This window comes from Taudactylus pleione, unplaced genomic scaffold (genome assembly GCF_031769625.1).
Source record: "Taudactylus pleione unplaced genomic scaffold, aTauple2 ptg000122l, whole genome shotgun sequence".
NCBI classification, from domain to species: Eukaryota; Metazoa; Chordata; class Amphibia; order Anura; family Myobatrachidae; genus Taudactylus; species Taudactylus pleione.
The window spans coordinates 3,332,030-3,357,623 of NW_028284524.1; the positions used below are offsets into that span (position 1 = coordinate 3,332,030).

At 46.9% G+C, this 25,594-nt stretch overlaps 1 protein-coding gene across 1 annotated transcript in view; it reads right to left on the reverse strand.

Annotated features, from left to right (window-relative positions):
• The window catches only part of RAB3GAP1 (RAB3 GTPase activating protein catalytic subunit 1), a 218,033-nt gene extending 206,621 nt beyond the window's left edge, over nt 1-11,412 (reverse strand). Inside the window, exons 1-4 of the mRNA XM_088472270.1 lie at nt 11,172-11,412; nt 4,522-4,577; nt 4,280-4,355; nt 4,043-4,175 (exon numbers count right to left, since the gene is read on the reverse strand). Coding sequence (XP_088328396.1) covers nt 4,043-4,175; nt 4,280-4,355; nt 4,522-4,577; nt 11,172-11,189 — 283 coding nt within the window. The 5' untranslated portion in view covers nt 11,190-11,412. The remainder of the gene's footprint in view (nt 1-4,042; nt 4,176-4,279; nt 4,356-4,521; nt 4,578-11,171) is intronic.
• Between the last annotated feature and the right edge of the window lie 14,182 nt (nt 11,413-25,594).

Genomic DNA, 25,594 nt, shown 5'->3' on the forward strand with positions numbered 1-25,594 from the left:
TATATACACACATATATATATATATATATATATATATACACATTGTAGCAGAATAGTCCTTTGTATTAAACAAGGTGCAGTCAGAAATTAGTAATAGTATAAAAAGTCTCTTGTGTTCGTAGAATCCAATTAATCTTTGAAAGTCCCTGACGAAGCCCAACTAGGAGAAACGCGTAGTACACACCTACTAAATGTCTTCACTGATCACAAAATTCGGAAGCAACACTGAACACAGCAGCAGCAAGGAGGACAGCTCTGTAGGTAAGAGCTCAGCCAGACGGAGCTGACCTTGCTGCACACGCTGCCCGGACCTCCGGCACACACCTCTCTACAAAAACAAAGACCCTGCCAGCACGAAACACGGAGCGCTGGGGAGCACATCAGAAAAAGTCACACAAGGTCGCGACACCCACAAGCCCGGAACAAGCCCGCAAAACCATTGGTATATGAATTGCATTAGTCATTAGAAAGATATACACATTAAATATAACTTTTTTATTCAATTAATATATATGCATTTTCTCTTTCTCAAATCTGTACTTATATACAGTACGTTGAAGTTGACAGCTAAATATCTAACCTCTGTTATTCACACAGTTTTCAACACACTCTTAATATGTGTGCCCAATAAAACCCAACCAAACTAACCTTGCTATCCCAGTGATCTAGAAAGGGATCTCATTGGTCTGTGGCAGCCTAAAATTCATTAGCTGTTGTCTGGTAGCATTTGGTAAAGAATTTTCCAATGCCCCAATCCATTCTTCACCAGCCTTGGCTACCCAGGCTCCAGCTATAGTTGGATGGGTAACAGATCCAGATGATGAAAATATTACCTTATGACATGCTTCAATATTTTTATCTGTGGAATCCCTCAAAGAAGACGCTGATGGAATAGGCAATGTAGCATTTCTGATTAAATGTGTTACATGAGCATCCACAGTAGGAAGTACCTCCCACTTAGTACATATAGAAAGTGGGAATGGATACAATGATATGATTCTCTTATTTACATAAAATCGTTTATCAGGATTACCCCATGCCTCCTCAATAAGTTCACTGAACTGTGCAGACACAGGAAACTCCGATTTGACCACCTTCCGGTGGTGATTAAACACTGGAGCCTTCTTACTATGAGCTGGTTCATCGTCCTGAATATCTGGGATGGATTTAACCGCCCTCACCAAAGAAGTAAGATCCTCATCCCCAGAAGTAGATCCTGGAGAGGTATCCTGTATATCATCAGAGTCCTCTGATGATGCGTCTGAATCCATATGTTGGGCAGACTGCTATAAAGAAAATTTGTATTTAGGTGCTTTTGTCACTACCGGTCTGTTATCAACATTGGAAGGTGCCATACTCGGACTAGAATGGCCATCAACATCCTTAATTGAGGAATGCATGTCAGGTGTAAACATAGCATGTGGACACCCCATCCAAGGAGACATCATCGGAGTAGCCAAATGATCCACAACCTGCATCATAACCTGGGACAAAGAGGCAACCCAAGATGGCTCTTGTCCAGTAACAGGAAACCTGGACTGGGTGACTCTTTATAACAGACAACACACAAACCATCCTTAATGTGCTGGAAGGACACACAAGCCATACATGATTTACATGAAACCAGCACAGGTGGCTCCCCTTCCTGTTTCCCTTTATCTTTTGACATGTTCAAAGTAAAGGCAATAATTGCAAAGTTATGTGACAGTCTTCACAAAATCTCAATGAATGTATAGAACTCAGATAGAGATAACAGTGATCGTTATAATTGACAGATGGAAATTAAAGACAGTGTCAATCAGCAGCTACCAAACTATTATACAATGCATTTGTAATATAATTGCAATTGGCTCTAAATCAACTACATCAATGCAAAGGAATGGTAGGACAGAGCACCGTATACCTTAACCAAGGGAGAGGTATACAAGGAGACTGACCCAGACCCTCCCGAGACCAACAGCTACAGGGCGCACTGAGCGTGGACCATGAGTGTCTCATACACATGGAGGGTAGGCGGAGTAACCCAGATGCGCGAAACCCTTCGTAGGGACTGCGTTTTGGTCAGGGGTGGAGCTGCCGGAGGAGTGCCTAGCTCCCCTAAGCTGCATTAACCAGCAGGGTACGCTGGCCTCATGGCAGCAGATATGCATCTACTGCCGATCCCCGGCATCAGACGATAAGCCCCGGCTGGTGTAGTGAGGACGAGGACAATCCCTGGTCCTGACAACAGCGGCTTCTGGTGAGTCTCTGACACCAGAAGTAAGAACTGCAGCACGCGCGATTCCCCGTAAGCGAATAATCGCCTTACCTGACATCTCCAAGCATCCGCTGCAGTCCAGGTCGCAGTATTGCTGCTAGCTAAGCTCAGCCGCGACCTGCCGAAATCACCAGCACAATTACTGATATTGCGGCACGGCGGAGGTAGATGGAGTCGCAGTACGTGTGTCTTAATACAGACGCTTGGTACTGCCAACTCAAAAAACTTGAAATAAAATAAAACATAAAAATAAAAGCTAAGGACTGTCTGAGCAGTCCCCTACTACAAAAGTGCCACTGAATCCTGCCGCACCAAACAAAAGAACTGAAGTCCTATGGCTAGGGGCAGGGTATATATGGAGGAGGACCCAGGGCATTCTGGGAGCCAAAGCTTTAACTGTTTGGTGCCTGGTCTTCCAACCATAATATCCCCATTGTATCCCTGTAGACCCCGAAGAAGAAAGATGTAATATTACATAGTATACTATGCCTCACATTAGTGCCTACAATTTATAATATAACACACAGTTGTAGCAACACATATTTTGCCCATCAAATTAAAATCGTCCATGCATAGTTATCAGCACACTGCCCAAAAAAAATCTTGGACTGAACACCACAATTGCCATACATATAATGACTACCAATGACCTGCATAAAAGTAAATGCCCTTATTAACTTTGAAAATACTTATATATTTCAGTAGGGAGAGCACTATGCCATATATAAGCTACAGTTAGTAAGATCACATGAACAATTAACAAAAAGTGTCATGCATGCAGCTATATATCAGTCTACAATACAACTTATTTTACCACATTTCCAAATACCAAATATTACTATTTCACCTATACTAAGTAATATAAAGGAATTATGTCAATGTTTTTTTAACCCCTTCATTCATTGGTCATATTTTAAAAATGCACCCATTTCCAAGGTATAATTTATCTTAAGTTTGAATTTCAAATTTGACAAATAGGGCTTTCATTTGATAGCAAATTCGTAAAAAAAATAAAAGAAATATTTTTGTCTATTATTCTTCAACTTTCAAGTGCACCAGCCTGGCAAGATGAAGATAGCCAGAAACTGCATTCATCTCAGCTGTCGGTGAGAGTGTAGCCACTGCAGGGAGCACAGAGTACATCAACCACTGCTGGTCAGGCCGGAGTGCTTCAGGCCATATTGGAAATTTATAAATTGACTGGTCGCTAGCTACTCTTGCACCCCATGAATGCTCAGCAGTATTTCTCAACCCAAGGCTCAAGTTTCAGACGTTGTCTACTCTTTATATGCCAGCAGGGGGAGCACTTGGCCAAGTAATTTTTTTCATGCTACCTTCGAATAACTACTGCAATTTATGGACAGATATGCAACTTCGGTGAGACCCAGACTCACAACCTTACCAGAATGCAGATGCAAGACTGGCAGTACTGAAAGATGGAAGCAGAGAGAGAAGTGGTGGATAAAGCCTATCCTAGCAGATTAAACTGCTATAACAAAAGATGGATATTAAAATATTAAAAGCAACTCCTTACTGGGTTAGCTGCAACTACCATCCTATCAGGACACACATTAACAATCTACATACTCAATAAAGTTTTGAATCTAGTTGGCACACCAAGCACTGGCAATCTCTCCTCTCTGGCCGGTCAGCTCTTACAGTGTGTGACTGCAGTGCAGTACTGGTGGGAGTGCAAAGGTGCTAGCTAGTAATATGGCATGTACTATCAAATACTGTATTCTACATTCTATCATGCAATAGTAATTTACAAAATGGTTTCTGTACCTTCTCCTTCATCTTCCTTCTCCTCTTTCTCGCCAGACTCTTGCACAAAATAATGGTGCTTGATGAAGAATTTGAAGTCCGCAAACAAGACTTCACATCCCTTCTCTTCCCATACACCAGAAGTAAACTCTCCCTAGAACAGAGATGATGGTCAGAACGCAGCAGCTTGGGTTAGTGGGAATTGTACAACACTGCAGAAATGGTTGGTGCTTTATATATAATAAAATGCAGATTTACCTTTTCAGGGGTCTTTTTTGAAGACACTCCAATCAGTTTCCAGTCATTCAAGACCTCTTCGACTTTTGAAATAAATCTACAATAAAGGTTAGATAATTGTCACAGTTATGGTGGCAGTGGCATCATGAGACGTAAAATGTTATGTCAGAGATTAGTAGTAACGATAAATACTAATACATACTAGTGAAGGTTTATATAAGATGGTTACTACATTGATGAGAACGGTGATGGCACTGACTTACCTCTCCCACTCAGAAGCTGTGGTGAAGTCAGTGATTTCAAACACCTCGGACTCAGGCTACAGAAGAAGAGGGATAACATTTACTGGTAGAGAATGAGCACATACGATAACGTGAGTGGGGGACAAGTCACACACACAAGTTGGTGGCAAAGCAGCTAGCAAAAAGAACATGTTACAATACGGTACCTGCAGGTGTGAGAGCTAAAGGAACTCACAGGCAAGTGTACATGTGAGCGATAGGGGGACACCTACACAAGCAGATGTGAGAAGGGACACACACCTACACAAGCAGATGTGAGAAGGGACACACACCTACACAAGCAGATGTGAGAAGGGACACACACCTACACAAGCAGATGTGAGAGGGGACACACACCTACACAAGCAGATGTGAGAAGGGACACACACCTACACAAGCAGATGTGAGAGGGGACACACACCTACACAAGCAGATGTGAGAGGGGACACACCTACACAAGCAGATGAGAGAGGGGACACACACCTACACACGCAGATGAGAGAGGGGACACACACCTACACAAGCAGATGAGAGAGGGGACACACACCTACACAAGCAGATGAGAGAGGGGACACAAACGTGCAGATGTGGGAACAGACACACACCTACACAAGCAGATGTGAGAGATAGGGGGACACACCTACACAAAGAGATGTGAGAGAGAGGGGACACAAATGTGCAGATGTGGGAACAGACACACACCTACAAATGCAGATATGAGAGGGGGACACATACAAATACAGATGTGAGATAGAGGGTGACACACATACAAATACAGATGTGAGAGGGGGGGACACATTCAAGTGCAGCCGTGAGATAGAGGGGGACACATACAGTGCAGCTGTGAGAGAGAGAGAGAGGAGGACACACATAGTGCTGATGTAAGAAGGGACACACACATACAAGTGCAGATGTGAGAAAGAGGGTGACACACATACAGTGCCGCTGTGAAAGAGAGAGAGGGGGACACACACACAGTGCCGCTGTGAGATAGAGGGACACACACATAGTGCTGATGTAAGAAGGGACACACACATACAAGTGCAGATGTGAGATAGAGGGTGACACATACAAGTGCAGATGTGAGATAGAGGGTGACACACATACAAGTGCAGATGTGAGATAGAGGGGGGGACACATACAAGTGCATATGTGAGAGAGAGGGACACACACAGTACAGATGTGAGAGAGAGAAGGACACACATAGTGCTGATGTAAGAAGGGACACACACATACAAGTGCAGATGTGAGATAGAGGGTGACACACATACAAGTGCAGATGTGAGATAGAGGGTGACACATACAAGTGCATATGTGAGAGAGAGGGACACATACAGTGCAGATGTGAGATAGAGGGACACACATACAAGTGCATATGTGAGAGAGAGGGACACACACAGTGCAGATGTGAGAGAGAGGGGGACACACACAGTGCAGATGTGAGAGAGAGGAGGAGGACATACATACAAGTGCAGATGTGAGATAGGTGGGGAAACACATACAGTGTTCCCGCTAGGCTGTTTTAGCGAGGTGCCCTGCCCTAATAGCAGCGCCCCACTAAAACAACTGTCCCCACATCTGTAAGGGAACACACATGCAAGTGTACAGTATATGTGAGAGATAGGGACACACACATACACGTGCAGATACGAGAGAGATGTATACAAATGTGAGGGAGGCACACACACACACAAGTACAGATATGAGGGAGGCACACACACACACAAGTACAGATGTGAGGGAGGCACACACACACACAAGTACAGATGTGAGGGAGGCACACACACACACAAGTACAGATGTGAGGGAGGCACACACACACACAAGTACAGATGTGAGGGAGGCACACACACACACAAGTACAGATGTGAGGGAGGCACACACACACACAAGTACAGATGTGAGGGAGGCACACACACACAAGTACAGATGTGAGGGAGGCACACACAAGTACAGATGTGAGGGAGGCACACACAAGTACAGATGTGAGGGAGGCACACACAAGTACAGATGTGAGGGAGGCACACACAAGTACAGATGTGAGGGAGGCACACACACACAAGTACAGATGTGAGGGAGGCACACACACACAAGTACAGATGTGAGGGAGGCACACACACACAAGTACAGATGTGAAGGAGGCACACACACACAAGTACAGATGTGAGGGAGGCACACACACACACAAGTACAGATGTGAGGGAGGCACACACACACACAAGTACAGATGTGAGGGAGGCACACACACACAAGTACAGATGTGAGGGAGGCACACACACACAAGTACAGATGTGAGGGAGGCACACACACACACAAGTACAGACGTGAGGGAGGCACACACACACACAAGTACAGATGTGAGGGAGGCACACACACACACAAGTACAGATGTGAGGGAGGCACACACAAGTACAGATGTGAGGGAGGCACACACAAGTACAGATGTGAGGGAGGCACACACAAGTACAGATGTGAGGGAGGCACACACAAGTACAGATGTGAGGGAGGCACACACAAGTACAAATGTGAGGGAGGCACACACACACACAAGTACAGATATGAGGGAGGCACACACACACACAAGTACAGATGTGAGGGAGGCACACACACACACAAGTACAGATGTGAGGGAGGCACACACACACACAAGTACAGATGTGAGGGAGGCACACACACACACAAGTACAGATGTGAGGGAGGCACACACACACACAAGTACAGATGTGAGGGAGGCACACACACACAAGTACAGATGTGAGGGAGGCACACACACACACAAGTACAGATGTGAGGGAGGCACACACACACACAAGTACAGATGTGAGGGAGGCACACACACACACAAGTACAGATGTGAGGGAGGCACACACACACAAGTACAGATGTGAGGGAGGCACACACAAGTACAGATGTGAGGGAGGCACACACAAGTACAGATGTGAGGGAGGCACACACACACAAGTACAGATGTGAGGGAGGCACACACACACAAGTACAGATGTGAGGGAGGCACACACACACAAGTACAGATGTGAAGGAGGCACACACACACAAGTACAGATGTGAGGGAGGCACACACACACACAAGTACAGATGTGAGGGAGGCACACACACACACAAGTACAGATGTGAGGGAGGCACACACACAAGTACAGATGTGAGGGAGGCACACACACACAAGTACAGATGTGAGGGAGGCACACACACACACAAGTACAGACGTGAGGGAGGCACACACACACACAAGTACAGATGTGAGGGAGGCACACACACAAGTACAGATGTGAGGGAGGCACACACACACACAAGTACAGATGTGAGGGAGGCACACACAAGTACAGATGTGAGGGAGGCACACACAAGTACAGATGTGAGGGAGGCACACACAAGTACAGATGTGAGGGAGGCACACACAAGTACAGATGTGAGGGAGGCACACACAAGTACAGATGTGAGGGAGGCACACACAAGTACAGATGTGAGGGAGGCACACACAAGTACAGATGTGAGGGAGGCGCACACACGTACAGATGTGAGGGAGGCGCACACACGTACAGATGTGAGGGAGGCGCACACACGTACAGATGTGAGGGAGGCGCACACACGTACAGATGTGAGGGAGGCGCACACACGTACAGATGTGAGGGAGGCGCACACACGTACAGATGTGAGGGAGGCGCACACACGTACAGATGTGAGGGAGGCGCACACACGTACAGATGTGAGGGAGGCACACACGCACAAGTACAGATGTGAGGGAGGGAGGCACATACGCACAAGTACAGATGTGAGGGAGGCACACACACAAGTACAGATGTGAGGGAGACACACACACAAGTACAGATGTGAGGGAGACACACACACACGTACAGATGTGAGGGAGGCACACACACAAGTACAGATGTGAGGGAGGCACACACACACACAAGTACAGATGTGAGGGAGGCACACACAAGTACAGATGTGAGGGAGGCACACACAAGTACAGATGTGAGGGAGGCACACACAAGTACAGATGTGAGGGAGGCACACACAAGTACAGATGTGAGGGAGGCACACACAAGTACAAATGTGAGGGAGGCACACACACACACAAGTACAGATATGAGGGAGGCACACACACACACAAGTACAGATGTGAGGGAGGCACACACACACACAAGTACAGATGTGAGGGAGGCACACACACACACAAGTACAGATGTGAGGGAGGCACACACACACACAAGTACAGATGTGAGGGAGGCACACACACACACAAGTACAGATGTGAGGGAGGCACACACACACACAAGTACAGATGTGAGGGAGGCACACACACACACAAGTACAGATGTGAGGGAGGCACACACACACACAAGTACAGATGTGAGGGAGGCACACACACACAAGTACAGATGTGAGGGAGGCACACACAAGTACAGATGTGAGGGAGGCACACACAAGTACAGATGTGAGGGAGGCACACACACACAAGTACAGATGTGAGGGAGGCACACACACACAAGTACAGATGTGAGGGAGGCACACACACACAAGTACAGATGTGAAGGAGGCACACACACACAAGTACAGATGTGAGGGAGGCACACACACACACAAGTACAGATGTGAGGGAGGCACACACACACACAAGTACAGATGTGAGGGAGGCACACACACAAGTACAGATGTGAGGGAGGCACACACACACAAGTACAGATGTGAGGGAGGCACACACACACACAAGTACAGACGTGAGGGAGGCACACACACACACAAGTACAGATGTGAGGGAGGCACACACACAAGTACAGATGTGAGGGAGGCACACACACACACAAGTACAGATGTGAGGGAGGCACACACAAGTACAGATGTGAGGGAGGCACACACAAGTACAGATGTGAGGGAGGCACACACAAGTACAGATGTGAGGGAGGCACACACAAGTACAGATGTGAGGGAGGCACACACAAGTACAGATGTGAGGGAGGCACACACAAGTACAGATGTGAGGGAGGCACACACAAGTACAGATGTGAGGGAGGCGCACACACGTACAGATGTGAGGGAGGCGCACACACGTACAGATGTGAGGGAGGCGCACACACGTACAGATGTGAGGGAGGCGCACACACGTACAGATGTGAGGGAGGCGCACACACGTACAGATGTGAGGGAGGCGCACACACGTACAGATGTGAGGGAGGCGCACACACGTACAGATGTGAGGGAGGCGCACACACGTACAGATGTGAGGGAGGCACACACGCACAAGTACAGATGTGAGGGAGGGAGGCACATACGCACAAGTACAGATGTGAGGGAGGCACACACACAAGTACAGATGTGAGGGAGACACACACACAAGTACAGATGTGAGGGAGACACACACACACGTACAGATGTGAGGGAGGCACACACACGTACAGATGTGAGGGAGGCACACACACGTACAGATGTGAGGGAGGCACACACACACGTACAGATGTGAGGGAGGCACACACACACGTACAGATGTGAGGGAGGCACACACACACGTACAGATGTGAGGGAGGCACACACACACGTACAGATGTGAGGGAGGCACACACACACGTACAGATGTGAGGGAGGCACACACACACGTACAGATGTGAGGGAGGCACACACACACGTACAGATGTGAGGGAGGCACACACACACGTACAGATGTGAGGGAGGCACACACACACGTACAGATGTGAGGGAGGCACACACACACGTACAGATGTGAGGGAGGCACACACACACGTACAGATGTGAGGGAGGCACACACACACGTACAGATGTGAGGGAGGCACACACACACGTACAGATGTGAGGGAGGCACACACACACGTACAGATGTGAGGGAGGCACACACACACGTACAGATGTGAGGGAGGCACACACACACGTACAGATGTGAGGGAGGCACACACACACGTACAGATGTGAGGGAGGCACACACACACGTACAGATGTGAGGGAGACACACAAGTACAGATGTGAGGGAGGCACACACACACACAAGTACAGATGTGAGGGAGGGAGGCACACACACACAAGTACAGATGTGAGGGAGGGAGGCACACACACAAGTACAGATGTGAGGGAGGGAGGCACACACACACAAGTACAGATGTGAGGGAGGGAGGTACACACACACAAGTACAGATGTGAGGGAGGCACACACGCACAAGTACAGATGTGAGGGAGGGAGGCACACACGCACAAGTACAGATGTGAGGGAGGCACACACACACAAGTACAGATGTGAGGGAGACACACACGTACAGATGTGAGTGAGGCACACACACAAGTACAGATGTGAGGGAGGTACACGCACAAATATGAGGGATGCATACACTCAAGTACAGATTGGAAGGAGGGAGGCACACACAAAGGTCCAGTATGAGAGAGAGAGAGGCGCAAGTGTAGATGTGAGAGAGAGACAGACAGATGACAGTATACATAGGGACAGACGGATAGCAGAGTATACAGAGCGGGATAGGCTATACAATAAGTACCTATATACAGAGTAGTGACAGAAAGGGGACACTGACAGAATATACAGAGGGACAGGATGTATGTACTGTCTATGCAGGCTACAGGGGCAGAGCTGTCACTGGGATCAGCCAGTCACTCACATCACTGTCCGCCGCCATCTTGGGAGAATGGTGACGTCAGCACGGCCACGCGGCATGCTGGGAATCCGGAACAGGAGAAAAACAATCGCCAGGATGCCGGGGAGGGAGGCGGAGAGAAAGAGACCGGCGATCTAGGGGATGATGAGGCACACCAACCCACCTGCACCGTCCCAAATTCGCATATGCCTCTCAGTTGTCCCTCCCGTACTCAAATCCCTGTGTCTCAAACCACTCTCTCTTTCCCGCACCCCGTAACCATATATCCCAGAGCCACCAGCACCCCACCCCTACATCTCTTGTACACCCTGTGCTTACATCCATCCGTCTATCCTTTCATCATAAATCCTCCTGTCCTTCAAGCTGTTCCAAATTCTCCTGTGCCTTCTCTCTACCTATCCGTCCGCTGTACCCAAATGCACATATACCCCACCCCTCACTTCCTAGTACATAAACCTCTCATATGCCTCCACCCTATCGTCTTCTGTACCCAAATCCCCCGTCTCAACCCGTCCACTCTACCTTCTTCTGTACCCATACCCTCCCATCTCATTCCTGTGCCTTCTCTACTCACCTGAGCCTCCACACATCCCTTCCCAGTTTATAAATCCCCCTAAGCCTTCACTTATCCCTCATCAGTATCCAAATCCCAGTGAGCCTCCACCCATCTCTCCCCTGTACCCAAATACTCTTGCACCTCTACCCATCCCTCCCCTGTGCCTAAACCCCCAGACCCTCTACCCATCTCTCCTCTGTGTCCAAATCCCTGTCCGTCCCCTGTACCCAAAACCACCTGTCTCACCCCTCCCTCCTGTACCCAAATTTCCAGGTCCTTCCAATTTCATAACAGTCTGCCTCTGTACCAAATCCCCGTGCCTCCATCTGTCCTTCAACTGTGCTCAAATCACCCTCCTTTACCCATACCTCCATATGCTTCAACCTTGCACCCATATTTTCATTTTTATTGAGTTCACTGTAAAGTATTTTAGTATTATTTATTGGTTATTATGTTTTAAGACTATACAGGGTTTCTATTTAATAGTACCATATTGACCTAAATATAATATAATGATATGTTTCATAAAATAATTTTTCAAAATCCAGCAATGTACACTATTAAATGTGCAGATAGTGTTTTCCAAAGCACAGGTCATTTTGCGAAAAGTATGAAATGTGAAGTCAAAATTGTAATATCCCTCCCCATCCCTCTTTCTAGCATGGTCCAACTGACTACCAGTACTTTAACCATCCTGTTATCCGTATGCCTATAGTACATCTTCACATTCAAGAATACATCCAACACACGTTTTATACTATTGTAAATTGGTACAAAATTGATTTAAAAAAAAAAAGTACAATATTAAAGTATTTCATTTGATTCTGTCACCCATTTGTTAACATTAAAGCGTGAACACCTCTCGCATTTAATAGGAAAGGCTGATACCAGTAATAACCACACGGTACTATCAAAGTGTGAAAGTTGGCAGAAGATTGTCATGCTCTACACGCTAACAAATGGAAATGGTTTCACAAAAATGTTTGAAACCTTTGTTTAATGTCATTTTATTTGCCCAGCAACACTTCTTTGAAACATAGAGTTGTACACTTAAGTGCCTAATGTCATGGGATAGAAGTATGTAAAGGTAATGGTAGGTTGTGTCACTGTACTGTGACATCTTGGAGATGCCCAGACATGCATCGGTTGTAATCTGGCATCTCGTGAGTCAGTTTGAACACTGGCTAGGCTGCTTATGTCAAGGCGACGTTAACTATGGGCGTTCGAACGGGCATGATAGTGGGTGCCCAACGGATAGGACATTCAATTTCCAAAGTTGTGCGGACATTCAACATTCCTCGATCTATGGTGTCACTTGTATACCGGGAATACCTCATGGAAGGCATTCCACCGTGGACAGCGTAGTGGCCGACCACAGGTGCTTAATGATCATGACCAGCGGCATCTGGCCAAAACCCAAGGTCCTGTACCTACAAATACTGAGCTGTGGGAAGCTGTCCAGATGGCATGGATGAAGATCTCTCCAGAGGTCTTTCATCCACTTGTGTAATCGATGCCACGTCGAGTTGCTGCACGTTGCCAGGCTAGAGGGGGTCCTACACAACACTAGGCATCTATCCCATTAATTTTGGCACCTCAGTGTATTATATTTAAGGCTGTTCTATATTAGGGCCAATTCAGTATATTGTTATAGAGGGATTATGTGCAATCTGGTAAATTGCTAATCACTGTCCTCATTCAGGTAAACACACAAAATTTGTCAATATTGAACATCACTTCTAAACAAGATAATCTAATAACATATTTTCTACTTTCAGAAGTCACAAATTTAAAATAATCACAGGGTTCAGTAAAATAATACAATCCCTAATGCCTACTAAAGTGTCTGAAAGCTAACAGCACGGACAAATCCCAAATATGATGATTTCTGCACTCACCAGAATATGTCTTTGTCGACCAATATATCTGTCAGTGTACCCAGCTTTAGGATTGTGCAATGCTTTCATTTAGGTAGTACATATAGGGTCTGATTCAGCAAGGATGGCAGTTGCTAATACGCACACAATCGGCCGATTATTGTTTTCTGCGCATGCATCACAATGCACGGACTAGCTATTGTGATAAGGACTACGAAAGCAGAGGATATGCAGACCCATCGCAGAGTGATTAACAGGAAGTGCCGTTTGTGGGTGTTGATGGGGGATGTGGTCGGACAAACCCAGGCATGCTAGTGCTATTATCCACTGCTGCAGTCTTCGCAGCCTGAGGTCTCATAGCATGCGTGGCTGTTAGCAATTTCTGAGTGAGGTCAGGGCTTGTGCAAGTGTGCATATGGGTTCGTTGTTATTCCAATGTACCGATGATCTCGCTATTTTGCTAAGGTATACAGATGTAAGGGCAAGTGGGCGTTCTTATGTTAGGCTGCAATCGCAATGTGAATGCTAACATTTGCATATCACCGCTGATATTAGCAACTGCTTTGCGTGCATATTAGCAGAATAGCGATCCAAGCTGAATCAGGCCCGTAGATAGTACATTGTACATGAAGCCATTACTTCCACAATCCATCTTCCAACTCTGGGCCTGGTTCAGAGATGTACATTCATCTGAGGATGAACGCACATCTCCGATGTTCTGCAGACCTCCCAAGCAGCAGCATGATTGACCGAGTGAGCAAGTGGTCGCGATGGTGATTCCAGCCTGTCACGTCGATCACAGTACTGGGATCGCAAATGCAGCAAGGAGGTGTCGGATACCTCCTTCTGCATTTGCATGTAAGATGGACGGATTTACACAGCTGCATGTGTGCGTCTGTGTAAATCCGTCCACCCTGTTCCTCCAGTAAAGTTATACTGACCCACCAAGATCTGCTCAACCTCAGCACAACAATACAGTACAATGCGATACACTACCCAATGGACTGCATTGTGACACATGTTTCTGAACTTTGTGCATTCTCATCCACAGTTGTTCCTGGAATATGTAGTATGGAATGGGGCAGATGTATGAAGCTCTGGAAAGTGATAAACGACTGTCATGTTACAGGCTGTGTTTGAAGCTGATTGGTTGGTCGTTTATCACTCTCCACTTTATCACTTCACAGAGCTTCATACATCTGCCCCATTGACTAATTAGGCCATCAGTGGCATATTTGCCTTCAGAATCAGAGCCTATATTGACAGCTGATATTTCTCTTTCAGCTCCTGGGGGACACTGGAAACCATGGGGTGTAGCTGGTGCTGTAGAAGTCTGGGCACTAGAGAGTTTCAAGGTAGCTCAGGCTCTTTCTCCCGTATACCTCACCCCCTGCCCAAGGCAGTCAGTTTCTTATAGTGCCCTTAAGTGCTGGGCATGTTTTTTCTGCTGCTCTGCAGCTGTTTGTATACAGTATGAGCGGGAGCCAATAGTTAGCGGCGTTGCCTCCTACGGTGTGAGGACTCCAGCGGGGGATGGGCAGTGAGGTCCCAGGGCGCCACTACCTTCGTTTGGCAACAGGGCACTGTTAACTAAACAGTGGAACAGTCCCTGGCTGGTTGCCCACAGGGGAGGGGCTTTTTCACTGTTGTCCCCTCCCCGCACTATTGACGCACTCCCTCGTTAGGCGCAAGCTTTCAGTTCTATCTCCACTCTCCTCCTCTGTGAATGTTGAGCGGCCATCTTCAGCAGCCTGCGGTGCCAGTGTCCAAGCCTCCTACGGAGAGTGCCGGATTTCCCCAACTGCCATCTGGCCTGGTGTTGGTGTTATTCTGTTACTGGATATTTTCTACTGTCTGTATGTTTTCTGTTAGTGCGTTTGCAGCCTTTTTAGTACAGCCTTATATTGCAGGTTTACTTACCCAGACCGTTTGTTTTTCTGTATACATAATATATATTAACAGTTAACCCAGTTTAACAGTTACTACAGTGCCCTGGGTGGTGACTTATTTTCTGTATCTGCAGCTATACAGTTTATTGTAATTGACATGGCTCACAAGAAAAGTTCCAGGACTGTCAGGGTGTTTCTACTAAGTTCCTTTCTTGTAGGAAGTGACAAGATATTTTTGTACCATTTTGTACAGGACCATTGTGCAGGACCATTGTGGCCTATGTGTCTCTTGCTCCGCCGCTGCGCTACAGCCTGGGTCACAGGTTTCTAGTCCTCAACTAGAACTGGCGTGGGCTTCTAATCTCTCGCAGGCTATGTCAGAACTGGCTAAGCAGTTGGCCATGTCCACGCAACTACCACAGGACCCGCGGCTGTAACCTATGGCTCCCTCTCCAAAGTCTTAGAGCCTCCTTGGGCACACAGTCCAAGTCCGTTCAGTGTCTGGCTTAGGATTCAACATACTTACAACAGATGCTGCACCCTGCTACAGGTTCTCGCCCTTCTAAAAGAGATGTTCCTTTTTCATCCATCTGGGGGATGCCATTACTTCTGGGTTATGCGTAGAGAGGTGTGGAGTCGGGCACTAACTAATTGAAACTGGCTCCCACCTCCTATATAACCCTACCCCTTCCACCATAAGCTCAGTAGTGTTTTTAGTGCCATGGAGTAAGGCACTTTGTCAGGTTATTGTCCTTCCAGCTTTTCACCAGGATTCAGTGACTAGTGAAGCATCTGTCGTAGCACTGTTGGATGTGGCATATGCGTTATGCATTTACTTGTATTGTACTGTCTCTTTTGAGGTGTACCGATTCCCTGTTGGTGTTGATTGATGCACCAAAAAGAGGCTGGCCTGCCACGAAAGGATCCATTGCTAGATGGGTCACGCGCCATTCGGCAGGCATATTTGTCCTCAAATGTGACGGTTCTGAGTCAATTCGGGCCCACTCAACTTGTGCTGTTGGGGCTTCTTGGGCAGTATGGCATGGTGCCTCGGTCGAGCAGCTGTGTAAAGCAGCTACAGTACCTGGTCATCCGTACACACTTTTACGAAATTTTACCACTTCCATATATTTGGCGCAAGGGATGCCAGTGTTGGGAGGAAAATTCTTGGAGCGTTCGGTTCCGATTACCCCCCCCCCTTAATTGGCTTGCTTTGGTATATACCAGATTTAATGGCATCACTAAGATGGATGAAATAGTAAATTCGGCTTTTACTCACCGTAAAATCTCTTCCTTGGAGTCCAGCTGGGGGTTGCTGGGATCCCTTCCTTGTTTGGTTTTAATACTAGATACCTGTTGGTTTCTCAGTTCTTCCGTGGGTCTTTCTCCAGCTTTGTTAAGCATAGCCTGAGCTTATGGTGGAAGGGGTGTGGTTATATTAGAGGTGGGAGACAATTTCAATTAGTTAGTGCCCGACTCCACACCTCTCTACACATAACCCAGAAGTAGTGGCATCCCCCAGATGGACTCCAAGGAAGAGATTTTACGGTGAATAAAAATCGAATTTCCCACGTCTTTAAGGTTATGGTTCTTATTCTGAAGTCTCCTCCCTGCCTGAGGATGATTTTCAACAGCATTCTGTGGTGAACTTATCCTCCGTTCAGGAACTCTCTAGTTCTGTCAATGTGGAGGTGTTAATTGCTGCGTTTAGTTCCGTTTTGCATATTAAGGACACGGGACGCATCCTTTCCAGGTACATCTTTAAGCGTACAAAAAAGAGGCAGCAACATCTCCATCCTCTGCTCAATTAGGATCTTCTCACTGAGACTTGAGGCCAAATGTATTAGGGTCCGAGTTTGACAAATGTGCTGTACTCGCACATTTTTAGAACTCACCCTATGTAATAAGGTGTGAGAACATGCAAACCCGCATGTTTCTCACAACCCCGCAATTCGCAATGGGAAAACGCATCCAGATGTTTTGCCATTGTGAAGATACAACTCAGCCAATGTAATAGAGTGCGAGTTTTTAACTCGCACACTATTACCTACAATTCGCTAAATAGTACTGTAGACCTCCTTCAGGCTAGCAAGTATAGCCTGAACAGGTGTGAGTTACTCAGAAACATGCACAGATCAGTGAGATCCGTGCCTTCTTCTGTGTGCAAAAACCCTGAAGAGTAAAAATAAAGACGTTTGGTTCCCCACTAAAAGAACAACCTGCACCGGGCTTTTCTGAGCCGATCTTGGTTGTGAAAATACAGTGGAAAAAAGACATAGGATTCCCCTGTATTTTCATCAACCAGCACCGGACTCTGAGCCAGTCCTGGTTGTGGAAATACAGGGAACAAAATAAGTATGACTTGTCTATTTTCTACAAGCAGCACTGGACTCTTTCTGGCGAGGGTGTAGTGCCGCAGCCATGGGACCCTTTCACCAGGTTCCCCGACCAAAGCATTTATCACTCCTCGCTGGTAAGCCCAGTCCGGGGAGGTGGGGACTCCCCAAGAAAGGGGTTCCCCTCTCCAGGGCACCAAAGGCCTGGGCTGATAGCCCGGGGCTATTCCTGGCACCCCTGAGCGATGGGTGCCACGTTGATTATGTAAAAAAATAGATAAAATAATATTGTCTGTTACAGGAGAACTAAAGGTCCCAGCAAGCCTCCCCCCCGCATGCTGGTACTTGGAGAACCACCAATGCCAGCATGCGTGGCATTAAGGGCCCGCTGGTACCTCTAGTTCACCTGCAAAAGAAATATATTAAAAAAAAATGTAGGACATGGACACCGAAGGTTTTAATATTTACTCACACATACTCTACTACTGTAGCCATTCACGCCCTTTTCTCCATGTAGCATCCATGTAACCTGTAAGCCACCGCCGTCGCTTACATAAATCATCAAGGTGGCACGTGGAGTTGGCAGGTCATGATAAAAGTGAGCAGAATCTTCAGGTGGGCAGAAAGTTTTCTCCAGACTGTCGGCAGTTTACATCCCATGAGTGGAAAATTGGGAGGCTGACTATCTCAGCCGTCAGGATGTACACACAAGGGAGTGGTCTCTACATCCAGAGATATTCCAACTACTAGTGGACCGTTGGAGTCGCCCGTCATTAGACCTGATGGCTCCCCGTCTAAACCACAAGTTTCCCTGCTACTGGTTTTTCAGAGGCCTTCCTGGTAGATCCTCTATCAGTTCCTTGGACGTTCCCACTGATGTATGTCTTTCCTCCATTGTCCTTTCTTCCTCGGGTAATTCGCAAAATAAAGCAAGAGGAAGGGACCTTAATTCTGTCACTCCGAATTGGCCTCGCCGGACTTGGTATGCAAATCTCGCGTTTGTCAATAGCAGCCCATTGGATGCTTACACACAGACTGGATCTTTTGTCTTAGGTGCCTTGCCCCCACTGGGATCCTCAGCGTCTGGCTCTGATGGGGTTGCTGTTGAGACAGCCCTCCTGAGGGCCAAGGGGTCTTCAGAATCCGGTAATATATATTATGCTTTGTGCTAGAAAACTGGTATTGGCCGCTAAGGCTTACCACAGGGTCTGGAAGACTTATTTCACCTGGTGTGTTCGAAAGAAGAGGTTTTCCGTGTTGCTAAGATTTTGTCTTTTTTGCAATCCGGTTTGGATTTAGGTTTTACCTGTTGTCCCTGAAAGTTCAAGTCTCTGCTCTTTTAGTTTATTTCCAGAGATGCTTAGCAGTTATCCCTGCTATACAAACTTTTCTGCAGTGAGTTCTCCATGTTCAGTCCCCCTTTGAACAACCGAGGGAGCCCTGAGATTTCGTCTTGGTACTCCAGGCTCTACAACATTCCCCATTTGAGCCTTTAGTCGGTGGATTTTAAGTAGATTACATGGAAGGCTGTTTTCCTTTTGGCAAATCCTGTTTTTTCACCCAGATCGTGCGGTTTTGCGAACTGTTCAGTCTTTCCTACCGAAGGTGGTTTCCGGATTTCATATTAATCAGGAAATTGTGGTTCCCTCCTTCCCCGGTGAAGGAGACTCCCAGGTGTCTCTCGGTTCTTTGGATGTTGTATGGGCTCTCCGCGTTTATGTGGATAGATCTCATGATTTTCGATGCTCAGACCCCCTCTTTGTCCTCTATTCTGTAGTTAAGAGGGGTTGGCCTGCTACCAAGAAAACAATTGCAAGATGGATTCGGGAGATCATCCATCACACTTACACTTTGGTTAACCTTCCGGTACCTCTTTCAGTTGCTGTCCATTCTACCCGGTCAGTCGGGATGTCCTCGGTGTGAGGCTTCAGCGGAGCAGCTTTGCAGAGCCGCCAGATACGTTTTTATCGTTTCGACTACTTCGTCTACCGGGATTCTAGTTTTTGGCAGCTCAGGAGCGTTTGGACATTTTTCAGACGTCCCCGTGGTTTCCAGTGTCCCCCAGGAGCTGAAAGAAAAAACAAGATTTTGGTTCTTACCTGATAAATCTGTTTCTTTGAAGTCTTGGGGATCACTGGATGCCCTCCCATGTGCTCCTGTTTTTTTCTGGTTGTGTTACGGTTTTGCATTTTGTTACTAGGTCTCCTGTTACTGTGTTCACATGTTGTGTGCCTAGTCTTTTTTTCTCCTCCTCCTCTTTTCTCCACTCTGTCCTTCCGGCCTTTGCAAGAAGAAAACTGACTGTCCTGATCAGGGGTTGGGGTATTGGGTAGGAGGAGCCAGAGCTGCTTTGAAAGTCAACTCTCTAGTGCCCAGACTCCTTAAGCACCACCAGTTATTCCCCATGGTTTCCAGTGTCCCCCAGGACTTCAGAGAAACTGATTTATCAGGTAAGAACCAAAATCTTGTTATTACTTCTATTGCAATATTAGCAACTTTGGACTTTTGTTTTGTATGGGTATTTTAGAGGATATATCAAGTTATTTCATTGAAGTTTGTTTTGTTAAAGTACAGTGAATATAATTTCATGTTCATCTACAGTTACAATAAAAGGTACTTACAGAACAAAGCCTATGTACAGAGTCACGGAAGTTACATTACTGTGGTGACCTATACATTGTGAGGCTGATTCTGTCATACGCAATTCGCTTACAATCCATGCTTGAAAATAGGTGCAGAACTCTGTATGCAGTGGACACAACTATGCGGCCATACTGCCCCTATATCTGCTTGTGAGAGCAACCACCATCATTATCAGCAAGTACTTGCAGCAGCCCTATCCTTGGTACAAAAGATATGTCTGAAATCAGCTGGATTTCTATGTAAGTTCACCTCTGAATAAGCCACAATTCAGTCCCCACGCTCACAGCATACTTGGCCAACATGTGAACCCCCAGCTGCTTACTTGTTACATACATTTAGCTACTAGTATAGATGCAGCTCAGATGCATTCAACTCTGAATAGTTTACAGAGATGAGTCTGTTCATCTTGGGCACATGCGCAGTGCGAAAACTGCAGATGCGGCGGCTAAGTTGGTAACTCTGAATATGACCCTGTGGAAGCAGAAGAAATACTGTACATGCATATGTATTCTATATACTCTATAAATATGCGAGTAAACAATTGCATGTATAGGTGTAGCAATGTAATAAAGGCACGCTGATGACACTGAAGAGCATAGGCTAAATAGATTTGTACTTGGAAATATTTCCATTTTGCTGTAGAGAAGAGCGGGATGTAGTTATGTTGCGGCCGCCGGTCACAATCCCGACTGCAGAATGCCAGCAAAGGATTTATGATAGGCGTCGAAATACCGACACCGGAATCCAGGACGACGCGTACCCGAACAATGTTAGTCCGGGACGCCCATCCTGTTAGCCGTGGGGGGGGGAGGGTTAGGTTTAGGGCAGCTAGTGGGGTTAGCATTAGGTTTTTGGGGGGAGGTTAGGGTTAGGCACCCCTAGGGGAGAGGATTAGGGTTAGACACCCCGACAGAGAGGTTAGGGTTAGGCACCCCCCCCCCCGGAGGGTTAGGCTTAGGGAGCGGTAAGGGGGGGTTAGGGTTAGGCACCACCCTGGGAGTTTAAGGTTAGGGGGTAGAGGGGAGGGTTAGATCACTTACCTGCCGCTGTCGGGATTTCCTGCTGTCGGGATTTGAACCGGCGGCTATACAGTCGCTGGCATTTCAATCCCATTCCAGAAGAGCAAAGTAAAACTAGTAGTTCTGCATGTATCTCACTGAGATTCCAACTTAAAATTTGGTATGGACAATCTTAAAAAAAATAAAGAAATAAGGGCCTTATTCAAGTTGGTACGCAAAGCTGCATTCGCACACAGCCTGTCGATCTTTGCGCTCTGCATATGCATCACTGTGCACGTGGTGAACAGGCCGCTGCGATCGGGAAGCTATCGCAGCTAGCACGCAGTCCCATCTGAAAGTGATTGACATGAAGTGACCATTTGGGGGTGTAGAGGGTAGTGGTTGTTTTGAAGTATTTTTTGTTTTAAATATCTTAATCCTGGCATGAGAAAATAAGGTCATTGTATGCTTAGAAGTGTTTACAAATGTTTGCAGGTTTTTGACATCTTCAAACCTTTATAACTCGAAAACTTCATACGATAAAAAAATTCAAGATTTGTATTTAGCATTGATGTCCTATTTAGTATTGGAAATCAAGGGTAAAAAGTTATTAAATATTGCATGAGTTGATGTGGAATGGCCTGTTTGTATAGATAATTGCACAGTGCTATCTCTCTGTGTATGGGTATTTGCGCAGTGCCACTTTTCTAGTTCTAGTGTTCCCTATAGACTGTTTTAGCGAGGCGCTGTGCCCTGCCTGATTTTAAAACGCTAAAATGCGCCCGCTATTTGGGCTCGCTCGTTCAGAAAAAGGGATCGGCTATTTAAATTGAGCGCTCGCTCTTTGCGGTCTGTTGACGCCTCTATGTCTGAGCGACCGAACTAAACATGCACTCGCTATTTTGTAAGGACGCCCCCTGGTCGCTCGCATCCTACGTCATCTCCGCTATTTATTAGATTAATTGAGTATATCGAAAGGCGTCTGAACTGCTCGCAGTGCTTGTGGTTGGATTTTCCTACCGCAATCATGTGAACAGTTCAGGCTGAGAGACAACCAAGTGACGTGGCCGATGACGCTGCTTTGTTAATTATGCACACCCTTAAAACGCCCGTTTTGACCGTTTGGCACGCCTGCGTTCGGATCTCCACTACCCGTTTTCAAGCACCTTCCCCTGTTACCACCCACAAACGCCTCATCCTGTCACTCAAATTAGCAGGCACTCGCTATTTTGCGAGCACTCGATTTCTGACCACACTGACTGGTCGGCGCATGCGCATTACGACCCATATGCATGCGCAGATGTGCGAACATCGCTCGGAGCGAACGAGCAGCCGCTTACGAGCGTCTCTGAATCAGGCCCTAAGTTCTGTATGGATGGATGCACAGTGCCACTTTAGTTCTGTATGTATGGATGCACAGTTCCACTTCTCTAGTGTTGTATGTATGGGTGCACAGTGCCACTTCTTTAGTTCTGTATGTATGGGTGCAGAGTGCTACTTCTCTAGTTCTGTATGTATGGATGCAAGGTGTCGCCTCTCTAGTTCTGTATGTATGGGTGCACAGTGCCGCTTCTCTAGTTCTGTTCGTATGGATGCACAGTGCCGCTTCTATAATGTGAATGTGTGGGTGCACAGTGCCTCTTCTCTAGTGTTGTATATATGGGTGCACAGTGCCACTTCTCTAGTTCTGTATGTATGGGTGCACAGTACCACTTCTCTAGTTCTGTATGTATGGATGCATGCTGTCGCTCCTCTAGTTCTGTATGTATGGGTGCACGCTGTCGCTCCTCTAGTTCTGTATGTGTGGGTGCACAGTGCCGCTTCTCTAATCTGAATGTGTGGGTGTACAGTGCCGCTTCTCTAGTTCTGTATGTGTGGGTGCACAGTACCACTTCTCCAGTTCTGTGTGTATGGATGCACGCTGTCGCTCCTCTAGTTCTGTATGTATGGGTGCACAGTGCCGCTTCTCTAATCTGAATGTGTGGGTGTACAGTGCCGCTTCTCTAGTTCTGTATGTGTGGGTGCACAGTACCACTTCTCTAGTTCTGTATGTATGGGTGCACAGTACCACTTCTCTAGTTCTGTATGTATGGGTGCACAGTACCACTTCTCTAGTTCTGTATGTATGGTTGCACGCTGTCGCTCCTCTAGTTCTGTATGTATGGGTGCACAGTGCCGCTTCTCTAATCTGAATGTGTGGGTGCACAGTGCCGCTTCTCTAGTTCTGTATGTGTGGGTGCACAGTGCCGCTTCTCTAGTTCTGTATGTGTGGGTGCACAGTGCCGCTTCTCTAGTTCTGTATGTATGGGTGTACAGTACCACTTCTCTAGTTCTGTATGTATGGATGCACGCTGTCGCTCCTCTAGTTCTGTATGTGTGGGTGCAGAGTGCCACTTCTCTAGTTCTGTATGTATGGATGCACGCTGTCGCTCCTCTAGTTCTGTATGTGTGGGTGCAGAGTGCCACTTCTCTAGTTCTGTATGTATGGGTGCACAGTACCACTTCTCTAGTTCTGTATGTATGGATGCACGCTGTCGCTCCTCTAGTTCTGTATGTGTGGGTGCAGAGTGCCACTTCTCTAGTTCTGTATGTAAGGGTGCACAGTGCCACTTCTCTAGTTCTGTATGTGTGGGTGCACAGTACCGCTTCTATAGTTCTGTATGTATGGATGCACAGTGCCGCTTCTATAATGTGAATGTGTGGGTGCACAGTGCCTCTTCTCTAGTGTTGTATATATGGGTGCACAGTGCCACTTCTTTAGTTCTGTATGTATGGGTGCACAGTACCACTTCTCTTGTTCTGTATGTATGGATGCATGCTGTCGCTCCTCTAGTTCTGTATGTATGGGTGCACAGTGCCGCTTCTCTAATCTGAATGTGTGGGTGTACAGTGCCGCTTCTCTAGTTCTGTATGTAAGGGTGCACAGTGCCACTTCTCTAGTTCTGTATGTGTGGGTGCACAGTACCGCTTCTATAGTTCTGTATGTATGGATGCACAGTGCCGCTTCTATAATGTGAATGTGTGGGTGCACAGTGCCTCTTCTCTAGTGTTGTATATATGGGTGCACAGTGCCACTTCTTTAGTTCTGTATGTATGGGTGCACAGTACCACTTCTCTTGTTCTGTATGTATGGATGCATGCTGTCGCTCCTCTAGTTCTGTATGTATGGGTGCACAGTGCCGCTTCTCTAATCTGAATGTGTGGGTGTACAGTGCCGCTTCTCTAGTTCTGTATGTATGGGTGCACAGTACCACTTCTCTAGTTCTGTATGTATGGATGCACGCTGTCGCTCCTCTAGTTCTGTATGTATGGATGCATGCTGTCGCTCCTCTAGTTCTGTATGTATGGGTGCACAGTGCCGCTTCTCTAATCTGAATGTGTGGGTGCACAGTGCCGCTTCTCTAGTTCTGTATGTATGGGTGCACAGTACCACTTCTCTAGTTCTGTATGTATGGGTACACAGTACCACTTCTCTAGTTCTGTATGTATGGATGCACGCCGTCGCTCCTCTAGTTCTGTATGTGTGGGTGCACAGTGCCACGTCTCTAGTTCTGTATGTATGGGTGCACAGTGCTGCTTCTCTAGTTCTGTATGTGTGGGTGCACAGTGCCGCTTCTCTAGTTCTGTATGTATGGGTGCACAGTACCACTTCTCTAGTTCTGTATGTATGGATGCACGCTGTCGCTCCTCTAGTTCTGTATGTGTGTGTGCACAGTGCCACTTCTCTAGTTCTGTATGTGTGGGTGCACAGTGCCGCTTCTCTAGTTCTGTATGGATGGGTGCACAATGCCACTTCTCTAGGTCTGTATGTATAGATAATGGCACAGGGCCTGATTCAGATGTGGATGCAATGCCGATATTTACGCAGTGGAGTGAGTATCAGTCGCACTGCGCACATACCAAGATTTCTTTGCAAAGTGGTTGACATTCAGGGACCATTTGGGGGTGGTTATGGGGAGTGGCGGCAAAATGCAGGTGTGTCGTGACCGTTTTTGGGGCGTGTATCTGCCTACGTCTGCGATCCCGTATGGAGAAAGTTTGACACCTGCGTCTTAGTTCCGTCGGCCATTATGTACGACCACAGGGTTACTTATATGGTTGATTATCGAAGTATCTGCGATCACCGC